Source organism: Coregonus lavaretus, assembly GCF_964263955.1.
Source record: "Coregonus lavaretus genome assembly, contig: HAP1_SCAFFOLD_514, whole genome shotgun sequence".
Lineage (NCBI taxonomy): Eukaryota > Metazoa > Chordata > Actinopteri > Salmoniformes > Salmonidae > Coregonus > Coregonus lavaretus.
The window spans coordinates 69,811-89,784 of record NW_028156187.1 but is presented as its reverse complement, the minus strand read 5'-3'; the positions used below and the strand labels follow the sequence as shown (position 1 = coordinate 89,784).

General features: G+C 41.3%; 1 protein-coding gene across 1 annotated transcript; it reads left to right on the top strand.

The window, feature by feature from the left end:
* The first annotated feature begins 11,477 nt into the window (after positions 1 to 11,477).
* On the top strand, positions 11,478 to 19,660 carry LOC311126673 (THUMP domain-containing protein 1-like). Its single transcript, XM_084200665.1, has 5 exons — positions 11,478 to 12,070; positions 12,790 to 12,961; positions 13,492 to 13,577; positions 13,764 to 13,926; positions 18,165 to 19,660. Exons 1-5 carry the CDS (start codon positions 11,867 to 11,869, stop codon positions 18,470 to 18,472), a joined length of 933 nt encoding a protein of 310 aa, XP_084056791.1. The 5' UTR covers positions 11,478 to 11,866; the 3' UTR covers positions 18,473 to 19,660.
* The last annotated feature ends 314 nt before the right edge of the window (positions 19,661 to 19,974 follow it).

Genomic DNA, 19,974 nt, shown 5'->3' with positions numbered 1-19,974 from the left:
TCCCAGAGATAAAATCCATTTTTATATTCAAATATAGGAACTGGGTTCTACAGTTTGAACCCTTGCTGTCTCTGGCTCCACAACCACCCCACTCGGCCATCTAGATGTGTGAAAGTTAGTGTATAAGCTAATGATCCATCATGTATGACATTCCTGGGAGTGTGTAAACTTACATTTTGTATTACCATATCATTTTTGTATGTTCTCTATAGTTATGTACTTGAAAATGTATCAATTGACCAATGCGGAACATTTGGGCAGACTTGATACAAAATAGTCCAGTATTGCAATGCTTCCCTGGATCAATCTGAAACTTTGCGCGCACACTGCTTCCATCTAGTGGCCAAAATCTAAATTGCGCCTAAACTGCAATATTATATTGTGGCCTTTCTCTTGCATTTCAAAGATGTTGAAAAAATAAATAAATAGAAAACACATTTTTTTTGTTATCTTTTACCAGATCTAATGGGTTATTCTCCTACATTAATTTCAAATTTCCACAAACTTCAAAGTGTTTCCTTTAAAGTGGTATCAAGAATATATGCATATCATTGCTTCAGGTCCTGAGCTACAGGCAGTTAGATTTGGGTATGTCATTTTAGGCGAACATTTAAAAAAAGGGTCTGATCCTTAAGAGGTTAACTACAATACTTGTTACAGTGTAATTACACATGTAGTTACGCTGTAATAAGCACCCCTTAAAATGAAGTGCTACCAAAAAATGGACAGGCCTGATGGCAACAGAAAATGTGTCCGTAAACTTTCCAAATGTTGACAAAACAAAATACTCTAGACAAGGTGGGATCTTTTTTTTGTTGGCAAAATGAATTATGCGAGAAATGTCGGTGGAATTGCTTTTATGCGCAAATATTGATATAATAACCATCATATCGAAGTAAACTTGGAGTCACGCGATGACGTGTTGCGTGGTCCTACCAATACGATTGGTCGGTAAAGCATGCAGTTTATTAGACTAGATTAAATAAATGATGATGAACTTCACACGGTAGTGAAAGTGCACAGTGATCTTGATGCTCCTTTCCAATAAATATTGAGGGGCTTCATGAATTGACTGAATTGAAAAGGAATTGACTCCCCTCTGAGTGGTGTAAAGACAATGGCTCTCCGACACTACATGCCCCATGCAAGAACAACCAGCAGACAACATTTTTGTTGTGTTAGCCAAATTGAAAATGTAACTGTTTTCAAATGTCTGCACGTTGGTCAATCGTTGCATTTCTAGTGTGCAATATGGATTAGTTGAGAAGCTCCTGCATGGTTTGAATAGCTTGCCTTCTTTTGGTTTTCTATAGTTACAGTTACTCATGAAGAATGAAACGTGGCTTTGGCCACACCATGTCCAAGGCTAATGTAAGTCTGGTCAGTTTTAAAAACCCTCTAGTAGTTAAAGCAGAACTAGGAACCAAGCTACTGTAGATTAACCCAATGACAGCGGAGAAGAAGAGAACCATGTGACCAGAAACGGACATTTTGACAAATGAAAATAAGTGCATAAAAAGCTTCTGGTTCTGAACCTAAACAAGAGGACAGCAAAACAGAACTTTTGAGAGCTTCTACCCCATCATATCTATCTTCACCAAAGTATCTTATTAAAGGTGCAATCTGCAATATAGTAAATGGGGTTTCATGTGATTGTCCTGTGTTTTATATATATTTCCACACTATGAGGTTGGAATAATACTGTGAAATTGTGAAAATTATGATAATACCTTTAAGTGTTAGAGCTGTTTGAAAAGACCGCCTGAAATCTCTGTTTTGGTGGGATGGAGTTTTGCCCTGCCTGGTGACATCACCAGAAGGTACGTTAGTTAATAGACCAATAAGAAAGAGTTCCAAACTTCTCTGCCAATAACAGCTAGTTTTCAGTTTTCCCCTCCCCACTTAGACCACTCCCAGACAGTCCTAGCAAAATTCTAGCTTGAGAAATTGCTCTTTGCTGAGAAGCAATTTGTTTCTTTTTGACCATTTGAATTGAAAACAATCACAGTAAGGTACTTATTTGTTAACCAGAAATGATTTGATTATTGAGATAAAAACAGCTGCATTGGATCTTTATTACAGTGGGGGAAAAAAGTATTTAGTCAGCCACCAATTGTGCAAGTTCTCCCACTTAAAAAGATGAGAGAGGCCTGTAATTTTCATCATAGGTACACGTCAACTATGACAGACAAAATTTGAAAAAAATTCCAGAAAATCCCATTGTAGGATTTTTAATGAATTGATTTGCAAATTATGGTGGAAAATAAGTATTTGGTCAATAACAAAAGTTTCTCAATACTTTGTTATATACCCTTTGTTGGCAATGACACAGGTCAAACGTTTTCTGTAAGTCTTCACAAGGTTTTCACACACTGTTGCTGGTATTTTGGCCCATTCCTCCATGCAGATCTCCTATAGAGCAGTGATGTTTTGGGGCTGTCGCTGGGCAACACAGACTTTCAACTCCCTCCAAAGATTTTCTATGGGGTTGAGATCTGGAGACTGGCTAGGCCACTCCAGGACCTTGAAATGCTTCTTACGAAGCCACTCCTTCGTTGCCCGGGCGGTGTGTTTGGGATCATTGTCATGCTGAAAGACCCAGCCACGTTTCATCTTCAATGCCCTTGCTGATGGGAGGTTTTCACTCAAAATCTCACGATACATGGCCCCATTCATTCTTTCCTTTACACGGATCAGTCGTCCTGGTCCCTTTGCAGAAAAACAGCCCCAAAGCATGATGTTTCCACCCCCATGCTTCACAGTAGGTATGGTGTTCTTTGGATGCAACTCAGCATTCTTTGTCCTCCAAACACGACGAGTTGAGTTTTTACCAAAAAGTTCTATTTTGGTTTCATCTGATCATATGACATTCTCCCAATCCTCTTCTGGATCATCCAAATGCACTCTAGCAAACTTCAGACGGGCCTGGACATGTACTGGCTTAAGCAGGGGGACACGTCTGGCACTGCAGGATTTGAGTCCCTGGCGGCGTAGTGTGTTACTGATGGTAGGCTTTGTTACTTTGGTCCCAGCTCTCTGCAGGTCATTCACTAGGTCCCCCGTGTGGTTCTGGGATTTTTGCTCACCGTTCTTGTGATCATTTTGACCCCACGGGTGAGATCTTGCGTGGAGCCCCAGATCGAGGGAGATTATCAGTGGTCTTGTATGTCTTTCATTTCCTAATAATTGCTCCCACAGTTGATTTCTTCAAACCAAGCAGCTTACCTATTGCAGATTCAGTCTTCCCAGCCTGGTGCAGGTCTACAATTTAGTTTCTGGTGTCCTTTGACAGCTCTTTGGTCTTGGCCATAGTGGAGTTTGGAGTGTGACTGTTTGAGGTTGTGGACAGGTGTCTTTTATACTGATAACAAGTTCAAACAGGTGCCATTAATACAGGTAACGAGTGGAGGACAGAGGAGCCTCTTAAAGAAGAAGTTACAGGTCTGTGAGAGCCAGAAATATTGCTTGTTTGTAGGTGACCAAATACTTATTTTCCACCATAATTTGCAAATAAATTCATTAAAAATCCTACAATGTGATTTTCTGGATTTTCTTTTCTCAATTTGTCTGTCATAGTTGACGTGTACTTATGATGAAAATTACAGGCCTCTCTCATCTTTTTAAGTGGGAGAACTTGCACAATTGGTGGCTGACAAAATACTTTTTTCCCCCACTGTATGTCAATCTAGCAAGCCAGGCAACTAAAAGCAATGTTTTGGCTTGTTTCTAGCTTGTTAGCTAGCTGACTACCCAGTTAAAAGAATGACCAGAGCATAGCTGACAACGTCTTAACCTTAGCTAATTTGTATTCATTATTACAGGAAGATAAATTACAACAAGATCAAAATAATGTGACGAAATAAAAGCAGGGCATTCTAACAGAGATTTTTAGAACGTGTGCACTCTCGTTTCTGGTAACCATGACAAAAGACGCTGAAACAGGGTGAAAGTTCAATTTTCGCTGCGACTGTCTACAGACATTCCACTGGAGTATAAATTAAATGTTGTTTTGACCAACGACACTTGTCGAATTCTAATTGTCTACAAACACGTTGTTAGACCAAGTATAAACCAGCCCTAAGATGTTGTACGCTCTAAGTTTTTGGCTAACTTGTTGGGAAAGTGGTGAAAGTAGCTGATTAGTGGCAAAAGTTACATTGTTTACAGTGAATAGAATGTTGGAAGTCTGGGAGTTTTCAACAATGAGACATTTACATTAGAATGTTGAAGAAATCCCATTAAAGTGGATGAGGTTTTTTTAAGGACAAAAGGTTTAATAGTTCCAAAAGTATAAATGTTATCAAACTATTCCAGACCAGTCTACACGTTTTAAAGTTAAACTATTATTTAGGGAGAAAAACATGATTGATGGTGCATCTGGCTCTTGATAATTCAATGTTGTCAGAAAAGATGGCCTAATAAAGATGCAGGGTTAGACAGATTTTAGCAGATTATAAATAAATAAATATATATTATTGGATAAACGAAAGACAGAAATAAAGAACAAAAGAAAGTAGCAGTAGTATTATATGACATATGCTAGGGGATAGACAGGTTATTAAAGTTATGACTGGAAGCTAGATAAATAAATAGAATGGATAAGTAAATGGATAGATGCCTGCCTAATGGATGAAGGGATGAAAGGGTGAGGAGAGACTTGATTGGTAGTAGATATTTCTGTTCTGATTTCAGACTTGAATGGCAGAGAAGTACACCACTATTTCATACCCTCTAAGTTTTTTTCTAACTTGTTGAGAAAGTGGTAAACATTTCAGTTATGTATTTTTATTTTTTGTGTGTAATTTTTACCCCCTTTTTCTCCCCAATTTCGTTATTACAATCTTGTCACATCGCTGCAACTCCCCAACGGGCTCGGGAGAGGCGAAGGTCGAGTAATGTGTCCTCCGAAAAACGACCCGCCAAGCTGCGCATCTTAACACCCGCTCTCTTAACCCAGAAGCCAGCCGCATCAATGTGTCGGAGGAAACACTGTTCAACTGACGACCGAAGTCAGCCTGCAGGCGCCCGGCCCGCCACAAGGAGTCGCTAGAGCGCGATGAGCCAAGTAAAGCCCCCCCCCCCCGGCCAAACCCTTCCCTAACCTGGACGACGCCCTATGGGACTCCCGGTCACGGTCGGTTGTGACACAGCCTGGGATCGAACCCAGGCTGAAGTGACGCCGCAACACTGCAGCGCAGTACCTTAGACCGCTGCGCCACTCGGGAGGCCGTCAGAGGAAATGTAGTTGATGCAGTTACTAAAACAGCAGTACCTCTTGATTGGTAGAAGTTATTTGTGTTCCGATTTCAAATTTAAATAGCAGAGAAGATTTAGCTGATGATACACTAGCAATTTTTGGAGGCAATATTGCCAGCAATGGTTGCTGCAAAACCTTTCCATTGAAAATGAGCAACTTTTTATAATCTGGGGAATCTGGCCAATTTCTAGGAATCCTCCAATCAGAGCACAGATATTGGTCATGTGATCAGCCTGACGTTGTAAAATATTTTGGAAAACATGGCGGAGGTTTTTGAGCTGAAGTGAGAGAAAAACTACTCCCATTTTGGAGTGAAATGTTGACTATTCACGTCTCAAATGTTTCCTCACTACAATATTTGATCATGATACGTTAACACATATATACTGTTTTCAGTTTGTCATATTTAACTGACAAAAATGTCCACGCTGGGGCGAATGCTAATCGATTAGCAAGCTAATCGAATCCCATGTATAGTCAATGGTACAAACTGGCTCAATTAGCCAGCTAACTAGCCCTATAGATTGTTAGCTAGCTATATCCATTTACATTTTGTTTTAGTGTACACTACCAGTCAAAAGTTTGGACACACCTACTCATTCTTTATTTTTACTATTTTTTTTTACATTGTAGGATATGCAAAATGTCCATTCATTGGATGAATAGATGCATAAAGACATTTTATTCTATACCATTATGCGTTTTATACTGTTCAGGCACATTGTCAGCGTCCTGGAGAAACACGGTTGTATTAATGTGTCTTGCTTCAGCAGCCACACTTTAAATAATGTGCAACTTATTTCTGCCTTGTAATTATTATTTGGATCACTACTCCTCTTACACCGTTTAAGCTAGAAAGGCCATTCAAACTTTAAAACATGTAGACTGGTCTGGAATAGTGTGCTTATATACAACTTTTTAAACTATTAAACGTTTTTGCCAAGAGTGTGCAAAGCTGTCATCAAGGCAAAGGGTGGCTACTTTGAAGAATCTCAAATATAAAATATATTTTGATTTGTTTAACACTTTTTTGGTTAATACATAATTCCATGTGTTATTTCATAGTTTGATCTCTTCACTATTATTCTACAATGTAGAAAATAGTAAAAATAAAGAAGAAACCCTTGAATGAGTAGGTGTGTCCAAACTTTTGACTGGTAGTGTACACTAAAACTAAATGTAAATGGCTATAGCTAGCTAACAATCTATGTGGCTAGTTAGCAGGCTAATTGAGCCAGTTTGTACCATTGACTATACATGGGATTCAATTAGCATCCTAATCGATTAGCATTCGCCCCAGCGTGGACATTTTTGTCAGTTAAACATGACAAACTGAAAACACTATATATGTATTAACGTATCATGATCAAATAGTGTAGTGAGGAAACATTTGAGACGTGAATAGTCAACATTTCACTCCAAAATGGGAGTTGTTTTTCTCTCACTTCAGCTCAAAAACCTCCGCCATGCTTTCCAAAATATTTTACAACGTCAGACTGATCACATGACCAATACCTGCGCTCTGAATGGAGGATTCCTAGAAATTGGCCAGATTTCCCAGATTATAAAAAATTGCTCATTTTCAATGGAAAGGTTTTGCAGCAACCATTGCTGGCAATATTGCCTCCAAAACGTATTGTTATTTTATTGTGTAATTAAAAAAAAAAGACTTTTGTTTATTTAGTAAATATTTTCTTAACTCTATTTTCTTAAAACTGCATTGTTGGTTTAGGGCTTGTAAGTAAGCATTTCACGGTAAGGTCTACACCTGTTGTATTCGGCGCAGGTGACAAATAAAATTCGAATTGATTTGATGATGGTAGTAAGACGTTATGGTGGTACCTGTTGAAGGGTTGGTGTTGGAAGCAGCTTCTCCAGCCTGGAGAGGAACTCCCACCCCAGAGTCTGCAGTGCGGAGTGATCCTTTGGGCCGAATTCCTCCGGAAAAACCTTCTAAGAAACAACAAGTAGAGAATAGGTCTGTTGAATGTAAACATTGAACACTACCTTGTCAAAGCATTCAACCCCTTGGAGTTATTATCCTCCTCTTGTTCACCACCTCCTCGTCACCAGCAGCTACTTAGTCACTGACCTGAAAGAAGCCTTCTCTCTCTCTCTCAACTGGGTCTTCCAGCCGTGTTTGAATCAGCTTCAGGAAGTTGGGATTCTGATGCCTCCACCTCAGGATCAGAAATCTACAGCAAGTATGGAGGATAGCACAGTGAATAAATCAAAAGAGCCAGCATCTATAACACCTTGCCTGGTTAACCAGAGCACGTGACAACGCAAGCTGTGTGAACGCCATTGACGTACCTTTCTTATTTTGCGCCAGCGTTTACCCAACTTTTGTCGGAAAATGCATTGAAAGTGTAGTTACCTTACTCACTGAACGGGGATCAGCGTTTCCCCACCTATTTATTTTTACCACTACATCACTGGTTATCACAAACCTTTTTTCCCCCGAGGGGTTGAGACTGCTGTAATGATTTGAAAACCATAGAGGTAAAAAGAAGGCTCTGGATGGATATAACATTTCAGTCGTTTAGCAGACGCTCTTATCCAGAGCGACTTACAGTTAAGTGAGTGCATACATTTTCATACTAATCCCCCGTGGGAATCGAACCCACAACCCTGGCGTTGCAACCGCCATGCTCTACCAACTGAGCTACACGGGACTAACCCATTTTCATCATGGATAAATACCATTGAGAGCTTCCACCATTATAAAGTTGTCCACTGGGTGGGGATTCCTATGGGTTGGGAGCCATCAGCCGATGATCAGAGCGTTGTCTTCTTCTTCTAAATGGGTTGCCTATGGTTTGTCAATGGCTTAAGCATATATCACTGCCATCTTGTGGGCACTCTGACACACAATTTGGTTCAGGACTCCAGCACTGCAGGAGGAGGTAAATCACCAATATTAGCTTTGTACTAAGAAGAAAATGGACTACTTTAAAATGGAGATAGCCCTCAATGGCGCTGCCCATGCTGTCACAGAAGCCATCATGGCACAGATGCAAAGACGAGCAGTCTTTCTATCTCTATCAACCACTACAAATAATACCAGCAGAGTTACAATGTCACTGAGCGGCACTCACCTTGTTGTCTCTACGAGTGATGATACAGGTCCTCATCCTGTTCAGGTGTGGCTGGATGGTATCAGAGTCGGCTAGGTGTTCTGAGCGTGGCTGGATGGTATCAGAGTCGGCTAGGTGTTCTGAGCGTGGCTGGATGGTATCAGAGTCGGCTAGGTGTTCTGAGCGTGGCTGGATGGTATCAGAGTCGGCTAGGTGTTCTGAGCGACAGAACTCCAGAACCAGCTGATGGATTAAAAGTTTGATTTTTAAAAAAGAATTCAATCAAATTATACTGGTGGGTGCGCCAGCAAACAAAACCAGCGTATTGACTGCAGCTGAGATTAGCCTTTTCCTATGGAGCCATTTCAAGCATGGTGGTGGATGCATCATGTTTCAGAAAATATGAAAACTGTGCAAGTGGGAGAATACTTTTTAAATGGGACTATACCAATTTCTATAGCAATACAATGTGGTACAGCCTAGTTCACAGGCTAATTATTTCATATAGAATTACCCAGATTATAACCAAACAACTACATGCATCTAATGAAGTTACCTCACCCCCGGTGTTGAAACAAGGGGTTCTCCTGAGTCTCCTCCCTCCTCTACACTCTCCTCCCATCAGCCCCCATCTCTCACCTGTGCTCTCAGACCCATGATGAGTTGGACTTTCTCTCTGTAACTCATCAGATCTGGGACTATGTCCAACACAACAGGTGGTGGTGACAAACTCCTCCACCAAGCCGTAGTTCATGACGTCTCTCCGCTGAACAACCTGCCATAGAGCTGCAGACCCCAGCCGCAGTGGAGGAACCAAAAGACGCAGAGGCGCTGGGGGAAGAACGGGACCAAACGGGACCAAATTCAGAAAAGGAGACGTCGTCTGTGGCCAAGTCCCTGGGGAAGTCAACCCGAGCGTACAGAAATAAAGTTAGTAATTTCCAAATGACACCATGTTGCTAATTATCCCTGAGATCTATATGTTGGAGTGTAGACTGTATTTTACCAGTGTATGTAAGAAATTGCATGAATTTGCACGTCTTAAATCAGGCATTTCAGACAGTCATATTTCGTGGCTTTTGTAACAGGCTCACAGAGCTGCCCCACAGTGTTTGTTATGAAGTTCACATGTTAATGAAGCAATAGATCAAATTGAAGTCTTGAGTTTTATTTGCGACTTTTATAGCCTTGTAATGGTAGAGGGTGACTGGGACAGGCAATGTAACATTCTTGTAAAACATGCACCTTATAGGGTGTTTACCCATAAAATGATTATTTCATTCAAGGTGTATACAAATATGTCCATTCAATTCAGTCAGAAAAACAATAGTCCAAACCACATGTCTCTACCATATATGGTTCAAACGTTACCGACGATTTACTCTGAGAATTTAGCAGGTTTAGAGTGAATGGAATGTCATCACAGGCACGATGAAAAAGAGGTCGCTGCTCAATAGAACTCTATGACGCTGCTCCGCGGCAGAACGGCGCTAACTTCGAACGTCAACTGACAAGCTAGCTAGCTAGCGGCTGCAGGTTCCTGAGTGAAAACATGGTATTTTTCTAAATGAAATCCGCTGAATACAAAACTAAAAATGGGGACTAAATATATATGTATTTATAATAATAATATAATTTATTATATTATTATGTATTTACAAAGCTAACAGACTGAATTTCAATATCCACCCTCCGCGAAGACGAGCTGTTCCTGTTTTCATTGTGTATCGTGTCTTTCCCTTTAAATCGCCATAGCGATGGCCCCTCTCAACGTAGATTGACCGCGGTTATAGGCAATAAAGCGAAGTATCTGAAGGTGAAAATGACGATGGTATCAAGTTGATTTTGATTGGTCCAACCAGCGGAAACACCAAATATGAAAGAGATACAAGCAAGAGCGGTGCCGTTTAAACTAGCAACGGTCACAGCAAATTAACGTTTTTATTTAATCAACACTGTCAAGTACATGAAGGTTATAATATTGTTGAGAACAATCTAATGATACATTTATATAATGTCTAATGACATAGGGCAAAGAAAACGACGTTTTGACATTAATTTCGTAGCATCATCTTGAATTGCCCTGTTTTTCTCTACATTCTAGACTACAGCAGTGACTTGAACGCCCTACACCTAACTTTCTCTGCAAAACTAACTTTCCTTAAGGTTATATGATCTATAATTGATTTCTCTTTTCGCTGTCAGTATCCATTTTCAGCGTTATTATATCCATCACATCCATAATGGTTGTGGATGTGATTTATATGAATGCATCATATCAGCTTCAAAAGAGTGCATTCACCAAATTATGTACCTTTTCTTGTATTCTTCAGACGTTGTAGTTATTCTTCAGACTTTTACTTAAGCAATTGGTGAGAATTGTGTTCTATTGACCCGCAAAAATACTTATTCACTGTTCTAAGTATCACTACTGTTCTTGATACAACGTTAGGCTACCACGGCAAATGACAAGATAAACGTTTTTCTGCCGAATACAGGCTAGTTTATATAGTTCGCTAGCCTAGCTATCACTTTATGGCAACTTAAATAAATAGCTAGAGGCTAGTTAGTTAGCTATGAGACAGAGGCCAACGAGTGAAAAACTTTAGGAACATTTCTCGGCAGATGCTACCACACTGCAACGACAGTTAGCTACTAATTTAGTTACCCTTTTTCTTGAGATGTTGCATTTCGAGTTTTGTTAGCTAGTAGCACTAACAAGTCAAATCCGGGTCACCGAATTGGGGAAATTTCAAAATAAAGGTTTCCCATACAATAGTAGGAAAGTGTCAAACAATGACTCAGTCACGTCCCTAATTATTGGCACCCCTTGAGCTACGATGCTAATATTTGTGTAAACTCTTCAGAATTGTAATCTGTGTGTGTCACTGAGTAGGCTGCCAATTTCATGGACCCAAGATACATGGGTATGGATGTACACTGCAAGATAAGCATGCCCTCAATGCAATTCTGAAGTTTACACATCCACAGTGCGATTTCAACGGATTTTACATTTTTGTTGTCAAATTGTATTTTGTTGAATTTATATAACATTCCAACCTTGTTTAGCATTTCTAGTCTAATTGTGGCATGATTCCAATATTTTCATCAGTTTGCATGTTTCAATGGGGGACTTTTATTTTGAAGGCAAAACGCCGATTCCACTATTGTTGCTCACGCTTGTTTTTCGCGACACTCGCGTGTTTGAATGAACGAATGAGCCCACGAAAACCTTCAGACTCAACTTGAGAACAGTACGATAAAAGTTTACTAGTATTTCAGCAAATTAATCGATATATTGTTAGCATTTCATCCAACGTGTACGATCACTGATTGAGGTTTGGTAGCTAACGTAAGCAATCCCGGCTCGTGTCGTTTGTTGTGCTAGCTTGCATGTTAGCTAGCTAGCCAACTCTGCTATCCTTGCTACTGCTAAACAAGAAACTAGCTAGATAGAGAACATTATCCAGGTAAATGTATTTTTTCTAACAGTTAACAAACTATTAGCCAGCAGTCCTGTATATGATCAAATATGTCTGAAGCACAAGACTTGAGAAAGCGCAGCAAGAAACACTATGGCGGCGGACACCGGAGTAAGAAGTACAAGGGTTCCCGGGAGCTCGAGGTGGGCATGCAAGGTATTCTCATGACCTGTAATATGAACGAGAGGAAATGCACGGCGGAAGCATTCAACCTGCTAAACGAATACGCCGACCAACTCTACGGACCTGAGAATGTAAGCAGCACATTTAGCTAGGCCATGTACGAACACGTTAAGAGGTGCTTCCCTTCATTCCTTCACTGATCTGGCCAAAATGGACTGGTGAAAAGCCGTTGAGTGGAACCGATACCTGTCCAATAATGTTATTCAAATCAGGGATCAACTGAATGTAGCTAGGAGGAAGGAGTCATTTCTAAAGTAACTGAGCCGAGCCAACTTTACGAAATCCAGAAGTGTGTATTGTTAGTATATATTGTCTCCCGGTGTCTCCCGAGTGGCGCAGTGGTCTAAGGCACTGCATCGCAGTGCTAGCTGTGCCACTAGAGATCCTGGTTCGAATCCAGGCTCTGTCGTAGCCGGCCGCGACCGGGAGACCCATGGGGCGGCGCACAATTGGCTCAGCGTCGTCCAGGGTAGGGGAGGGAATGGCTGGCAGGGAGGTAGCTCAGTTGGTAGAGCATGGCGTTTGCAACGCCAGGGTTGTGGGTTCGATTCCCACGGGGGGCCAGTATAAAAAAATACAAATAAAAAAACAATTCTAAAAAATTATATATAATGTATGCACTCACTAACTGTAAGTCGCTCTGGATAAGAGCGTCTGCTAAATGACTAAAATGTAATGTAAATGTAAATGTAAATATATTATTTCTACATCTTCATCGGTAGTGATCTTTGTTAATAGTTATAAATCTGTCTTTTTGTTTACTAACGTCTCTAAACTCCTGACAACCCAGTTTAAGGAACCTGAGGAGAGCGGTAGTGAGGAAGAGGATGATGAAGATGTGGAGGCAGCTCTGAAGAAGGAGGTGACGCAGCTCAAAGCATCGTCAGGGAAACGGGAGCGGCGCTTCCAGGCCATGGACAGCGGGGCCAACAACGTCATCTTCATCAAGACGAAGAACCTCGGTGAGGAAGAGTTTGACAGACGGCACCCCTCCCCCCCCCCCCCCCACACACACACACACAGTGACAGCATCCCAGCTCCTTAGACGGAGATGGAGCATGTCTTAAAAGGCACCTTATTCCCTATATAGTGCACTACTTTTGATCAGGGCACTGAGTGGAGAGTGAGAAGAGTGTGACTTATCTGAGAAGACTAATTTAGCAGACACTTTTATCATAGTTCTTTAGCTAATTTCAATCATCCTTAGTTTTATCCTAGCCTGGGTACCAGTCTGTTTGTGCCGTCACGCCACTCCTTGGCATGACAAGGAGTTGACATGATAGCATAAACAGATCTGGGACCAGGCTAGTTTTATCCTTAGTTCAATAAAGAACTGCCAACATTGTGACAGTTACACCTATTCAGAAGTCCTCAAGATAGTCTGTTTGTTTATAACGAACTTGTGTCCTTTTATACTCCCCATCCTCTCTCACTCACTCGCTCTCTTTCACTCACTCGCTTTCTCTCACACTCTCTCTCACTCTCTCTCCAGACCCTGATAAGCTGGTGCATCACATCCTGTCAGACCTCCACCTCACCAAGAAGAACAAGTCACGAGTCATCCTCAGAATGCTGCCGGTGAGCACATGTAATGGCATGGGCTGAGTGTCAAATGGCACGGAGGTTTACTGACCGTACAACCAGAAGAGAAAGGGCGAGACTCGGGACTAGCAGGAATCATTTCTTTTTTCTAGAATGTGTGTGTTTTTTTGTGTGGGGGGGGGGGTTCTCCGTATGGTTCTGATGGTTCTCTGTGTGTTCTAGGTGAGTGGAACATGCAAGGCGTTCCAGGAGGACATGGATAAGTACCTGAGTGTGTTCTTAGAGCCGTGGTTTAAAGCCCCCAACCAGGGCAGCTACCAGATCGCCTTCAAGGCCCGGAACAGCTCCCACAACAAGAGGGATGACATCATCAAGGCCCTGGCAGGTAGGCTACATGGACACAGTAGGGAAACACGTCTCTAGATACAGTAATGTTCAGAGACCAGAATTACATTGTATTTATCACATGCGCCAAATACAACTAGTGTAGACATTGAAATGCTCGCTTACGAACCTTACCCAACGATGCAAAATAAAATAGTAACTAACACGAGGAATAAAATAAAACACACAAGAATGGAGCTATATACAGGAAGTACCAGTACCAGATCAATGTGGAGCTATATACAGGAAGTACCAGTACCAGATCAATGTGGAGCTATATACAGGAAGTACCAGTACCAGATCAATGTGGAGCTATATACAAGGAGTACCAGTACCAGATCAATGTGCTGCTATATACAGGGAGTACCAGTACCAGATCAATGTGGAGCTATATACAGGGAGTAACAGTACCAGATCAATGTGCAGAGGTACAATGTATTTGAGGTAGATGTGTACATGAAGGCAGGGTAAAGTGACTAGGCATTAGGATAGATTATAATAAGGTATTTGAGGTATATACAGTGGGGAGAACAATTATTTGATACACTGCAGATTTTGCAGGTTTTCCTACTTACAAAGCATGTAGAGGTCTGTAATTTTTATCATAGGTACACTTCAACTGTGAGAGACGGAATCTAAAACAAAAATCCAGAAAATCACATTGTATGATTTTTAAGTAATTCATTTGCATTTTATTGCATGACATAAGTATTTGATCACCTACCAACCAGTAAGAATTCCGGCTCTCACAGACCTGTTAGTTTTTCTTTAAGAAGCCCTCCTGTTCTCCACTCATTACCTGTATTAACTGCACCTGTTTGAACTCGTTACCTGTATAAAAGACACATGTCCACACACTCAATCAAACAGACTCCAACCTCTCCACAATGGCCAAGACCAGAGAGCTGTGTAAGGACATCAGGGATAAAATTGTAGACCTGCACAAGGCTGGGATGGGCTGCAGGACAATAGGCAAGCAGCTTGGTGAGAAGGCAACAACTGTTGGCGCAATTATTAGAAAATGGAAGAAGTTCAAGATGACGGTCAATCACCCTCGGTCTGGGGCTCCATGCAAGATCTCACCTCGTGGGGCATCAATGATCATGAGGAAGGTGAGGGATCAGCCCAGAACTACACGGCAGGACCTGGTCAATGACCTGAAGAGAGCTGGGACCACAGTCTCAAAGAAAACCATTAGTAACACACTACGCCGTCATGGATTAAAATCCTGCAGCGCACGCAAGGTCCCCCTGCTCAAGCCAGCGCATGTCCAGGCCCGTCTGAAGTTTGCCAATGACCATCTGGATGATCCAGAGGAGGAATGGGAGAAGGTCATGTGGTCTGATGAGACAAAAATAGAGCTTTGTTGTCTAAACTCCACTCGCCGTGTTTGGAGGAAGAAGAAGGATGAGTACAACCCCAAGAACACCATCCCAACTGTGAAGCATGGAGGTGGAAAAATCATTATTTGGGGATGCTTTTCTGCAAAGGGGACAGGACGACTGCACCTTATTGAGGGGAGGATGGAAGGGGCCATGTATCGCGAGATCTTGGCCAACAACCTCCTTCCCTCAGTAAGAGCATCGAAGATGGGTCGTGGCTGGGTCTTCCAGCATGACAACGACCTGAAACACACAGCCAGGGCAACTAAGGAGTGGCTCCGTAAGAAGCATCTCAAGGTCCTGGAGTGGCCTAGCCAGTCTCCAGACCTGAACCCAATAGAAAATCTTTGGAGGGAGCTGAAAGTCCGTATTGCCCAGCGACAGCCCCGAAACCTGAAGGATCTGGAGAAGGTCTGTATGGAGGAGTGGGCCAAAATCCCTGTGCAAACCTGGTCAAGACCTACAGGAAACGTATGATCTCTGTAATTGCAAACAAAGGATTTCTGTACCAAATATTAAGTTCTGCTTTTCTGATATATCAAATACTTATGTCATGCAATAAAATGCAAATTAATTACTTAAAAATCATACAATGTGATTTTCTGGATTTTTGTTTTAGATTCCGTCTCTCACAGTTGAAGTGTACCTATGATAAAAATTACAGACCTCTACATGCTTTGTAAGTAGGAAAACCTGCAAAATCGGCAGTGTATCAAATACTTGTTCTCCCCACTGTATGTACATGAAGGCAGGGTAAAGTGACTAGGCATTAGGATAGATAATAATAAGGTATTTGAGGTAGATATGTACATGAAGGCAGGGTAAAGTGACTAGGCATCAGGATAGATAATAATAAGGTATTTGAGGTAGATATGTACATGAAGGCAGGGTAAAGGAGGCATCAGGATAGATAATAATAATAGTAAATTAAAGAACAGAGTAGCAGCAGTGTGGATGAGTGTAAAAGTTTGTGCGTGTGTTTGTGTTGTGTCGGTGTGAACATGTGAGGGTTTTATGTGGGAGTGTAGAGTGTGTGTATATATATATAAACTCAGCAAAAAAAGAAACGTCCCATTTTCAGGACCCTGTCTTTCAAAGATAATTCGTAAAAATCCAAATAACTTCACAGATCTTCATTGTAAAGGGTTTAAACACTGTTTCCCATGCTTGTTCAATGAACCATAAACAATTAATGAACATGCACCTGTGGAACGGTCGTTTAAGACACTGACAGCTTACAGACGGTAGGCAATTAAGGTCACAGTTATGAAAACTTAGGACACTAAAGAGGCCTTTCTACTGACTCTGAAAAACACTTGTTGATGAAGCCCTTGACTGCTGTGGTAAACTCCTCAATGCTATGGGATGAATCCTGGAACATATCCCAGTTTGTTGATGAAGCCCGTGACTGTTGTGGTAAACTCCTCAATGCTATGGGATGAATCCTGGAACATCCCAGTTTGTACTAGCGAAACAGACTTGTAGCCTCGTGTCTGCTTCGGCCGATCACCTCCATCCTAGATATCTCTGTATATCTCAGACCACCTCCATCCTAGATATCTCTGTATATCTCAGACCACCTCCATCCTAGATATCTCTGTATATCTCAGACCACCTCCATCCTAGATATCTCTGTATATCTCAGACCACCTCCATCCTAGATATCTCTGTATATCTCAGACCACCTCCATCCTAGATATCTCTGTATATCTCATGTGGCCAGTTTCCAAGACACAGATTAAGCTTAGGCCTGGACTGAGAAGCATGCTGAATAGAGATCATGTCCAGGAAACTGGCTCTATACACTACCGGTCAAAAGTTTTAGAACACCTACTCATTCAAGGGTTCTTCTTTATTTTTTACTATTTTCTACATTGTAGAATAATAGTGAAGACATCAAAACTATGAAATAACACATATGGAATCATGTAGTAACCAAAAAAAGTGTTAAACAAATCAAAATATATTTTATATTTGAGATTCTTTAAAATAGCCACCATTTGCCTTGATGACAGCTTTGCACACTCTTGGCATTCTCTCAACCAGCTTCATGAGGTAGTCACCTGGAATGAATTCAATTAACAGGTGTGCCTTCCTAAAAGTTAATTTCTTTAATTTCTTTCCTTCTTAATGTGTTTGAGCCAATCAGTTGTGTTGTGACAAGGTAGGGGGGTATACAGAAGATAGCCCTATTTGGTAAAAATACCAAGTCCATATTATGGCAAGAACAGCTCAATTAAGCAAAGAGAAACGACAGCCCATCATTACTTCAAGACATGAAGGTCAGTCAATACGAAACATTTCAAGAACTTTGAAAGTTTCTTTAGAAAGTGCAGTCGCAAAAACCATCAAGCGCTATGATGAAACTGGCTCTCATGAGGACCACCCTTCAAATAGCCACCCTTTGCCTTGATGACAGCTTTGCACACTCTTGGCATTCTCTCAACCAGCTTCACCTGGAATGCCTTTTCCAACAGTCTTAAACTGGCTCTGTATGTTCCTAGTGTGTTCATATCTCACACCTCTCCTGTCTCCATGGGACAACCCTTGTGCGTATACTGCGTTAGCTCATATCAACTCTGTACCTGGCAAAGCTTATATACAGTTGAAGTCGGAAGTTTACATACACTTAGGTTGGAGTCATTAAAACTCGTTTTTTCAACCACTAAATAAATCATTCTCTACTATTATTCTGACATTTTCACATTCTTAAAATAAAGTGGTGATCGTAACTGACCTAAGACAGGGAATTTTTACTAGGATTAAATGTCAGAAATTGTGAAAAACTGAGTTTGAATGTATTTGGCTAAGGTGTATGTAAACTTCTGACTTCAACTGTATGTATCTCCCCCTGCAGGCCTGGTGGGGAAGATGAATCCTAAGAACAAGGTTGACCTGACCACCCCTGAGCTCACCATCATCGTCGAGGTCATCAAGAGTGTGTGCTGCGTCAGCGTTGTCAGGGACTACACTCTATACAGGAAGTACAACCTGCAGGAGGTCGTCAAGGAGGAGGGGCCTAAGGACGGGAAACAGGAAGTGGTCACCACAAACCAGGAAGAGATCAAGTCGAACCAGGGAGAGAAGGATGGAAAGCAGGAAGAGGGAAAGGATGCCCCAAAAACGGACGGGGAAGGAGAGGGGGATGCAGAGGAGGAGAAGTAGATCCCTGTAACAGGAGGGAGAGGCGAAGAGGGAGAGTATGAGGGAGGAAGTGAAATAGAACTGATAAACAACTCAAAAGGCAACTGGCAGCACAGTGCAGGTGATGCAGTCAATGTGTTTTAGGTAGCTTTACTGTAGAACAGGTCCTATCCCTATTCTGCGTTCCAAATGGCACCCTAATCCCTATATAGTGCACTAATGTTGACCTGAGTCCTGTGGGCCCTGGACAAAAGTAGTGCACTATAAAGGGAATAGGGTTCCATTTGGGACAATCCCAGTGTGTTATTTCTTTCTTGTACCTCCATAGTTACCTACTACCAGGGTTGGGGTCAATTCCATTTAAATTCCAGTCAATTCAGAAAGTAAACTGAAATTCCATTTCTCTTCAATGTGGAACATTTGGAATTGGAATTTGGGTTACTTTCTGAATTGAAATGGTATTGACCCCATCCCTGACTACTACAAAATCCTTGGTCCTCCATTTTGTATTAATTCCAATATGTCCTCTTCATCACTGACAGTCCATTGGTCTCCTCTCCTTACCATCACACAGCCCTCACTGAAAGCTGATGGGTACATTTTAAATTTCATTAAATGTTAAAAAATATGCATTTGTATTTTTTTACTTAAAAGGTGTCATAATTTTTTTTAAATTCCCTCGTTTTCCAGAAATCCTGGTTGTAGGGTTCCGGATTTCCTGCTTATTCGGGGAATCCTACAACCGGGATTTCTGTAAAACCAGGGAATTTATTAAAAGTTCACTGAAGTTTTCCTCTGTAAATGAATGAAATCTCTCTGGAGTCTTGTAAGTTGACCCAGTTCTTACAGGGCTAGTTTGTCGGACCCAGATGAAGCATACTCATGGGCTAAAAAAAACACTTTCATTGAGAATCTCCATTGAAAGGGCTTCTTAGTCCAGGAACCGTCTCAGAGTTGGAGTACTGGTCAGGGATCAGGTCCCCTCCCGGTCCATATAATTGTATTCGTTATAATCTTAAAGACAAAACTGATCCTAAATTGGCACCCCTACTCTGAGACATGGATATGGCCCCAGGAATGTAAGTCTGATCTGGGTGCAGGACTTAGACCCATATACAGTCCGATAATGGAGGTATACTGTAATATACCTTTTGTTTTGTTTTGTAACTTCCCAAAACAGCTCCTTGAAATAAAGTGTGATTATTTTTTTTTGGTGTGTTTTAAATTCTCGTTTACCTTCCACTTTGTTTTCAAAGTAACTCAGTTGCTAGGTTTCCATCCAATCGGCGGGAGATTTTCATGCGAATATTGTAAAATCTGCATTAAAAACAATATGCACATTTTCCAACGAGAGATGTGTTTCCATCCAATTGACTTGTTACAGATAAAAGGCTGTGCGTGATGTTGTGCACATAAAATCCCTTTTAGGGTTAAATTCCCACGTACGGAGGAAATGGGTTTCTATCGCATTTTCAACTCTACTGATGGGTTTCTCACAAAAAACGTTGCGTTATATAGCAAGT

Bases quoted from the DNA above. Each gene is read 5' to 3' on its own strand.
- LOC311126673 (XM_084200665.1), top strand. From the start codon at position 11,867: ATGTCTGAAGCACAAGACTTGAGAAAGCGCAGCAAGAAACACTATGGC. The intron at 13,578-13,763 runs GTGAGCACATGT...TGTGTGTTCTAG, and splicing joins TCATCCTCAGAATGCTGCCG to GTGAGTGGAACATGCAAGGC. The intron at 13,927-18,164 runs GTAGGCTACATG...CTCCCCCTGCAG, and splicing joins CATCATCAAGGCCCTGGCAG to GCCTGGTGGGGAAGATGAAT.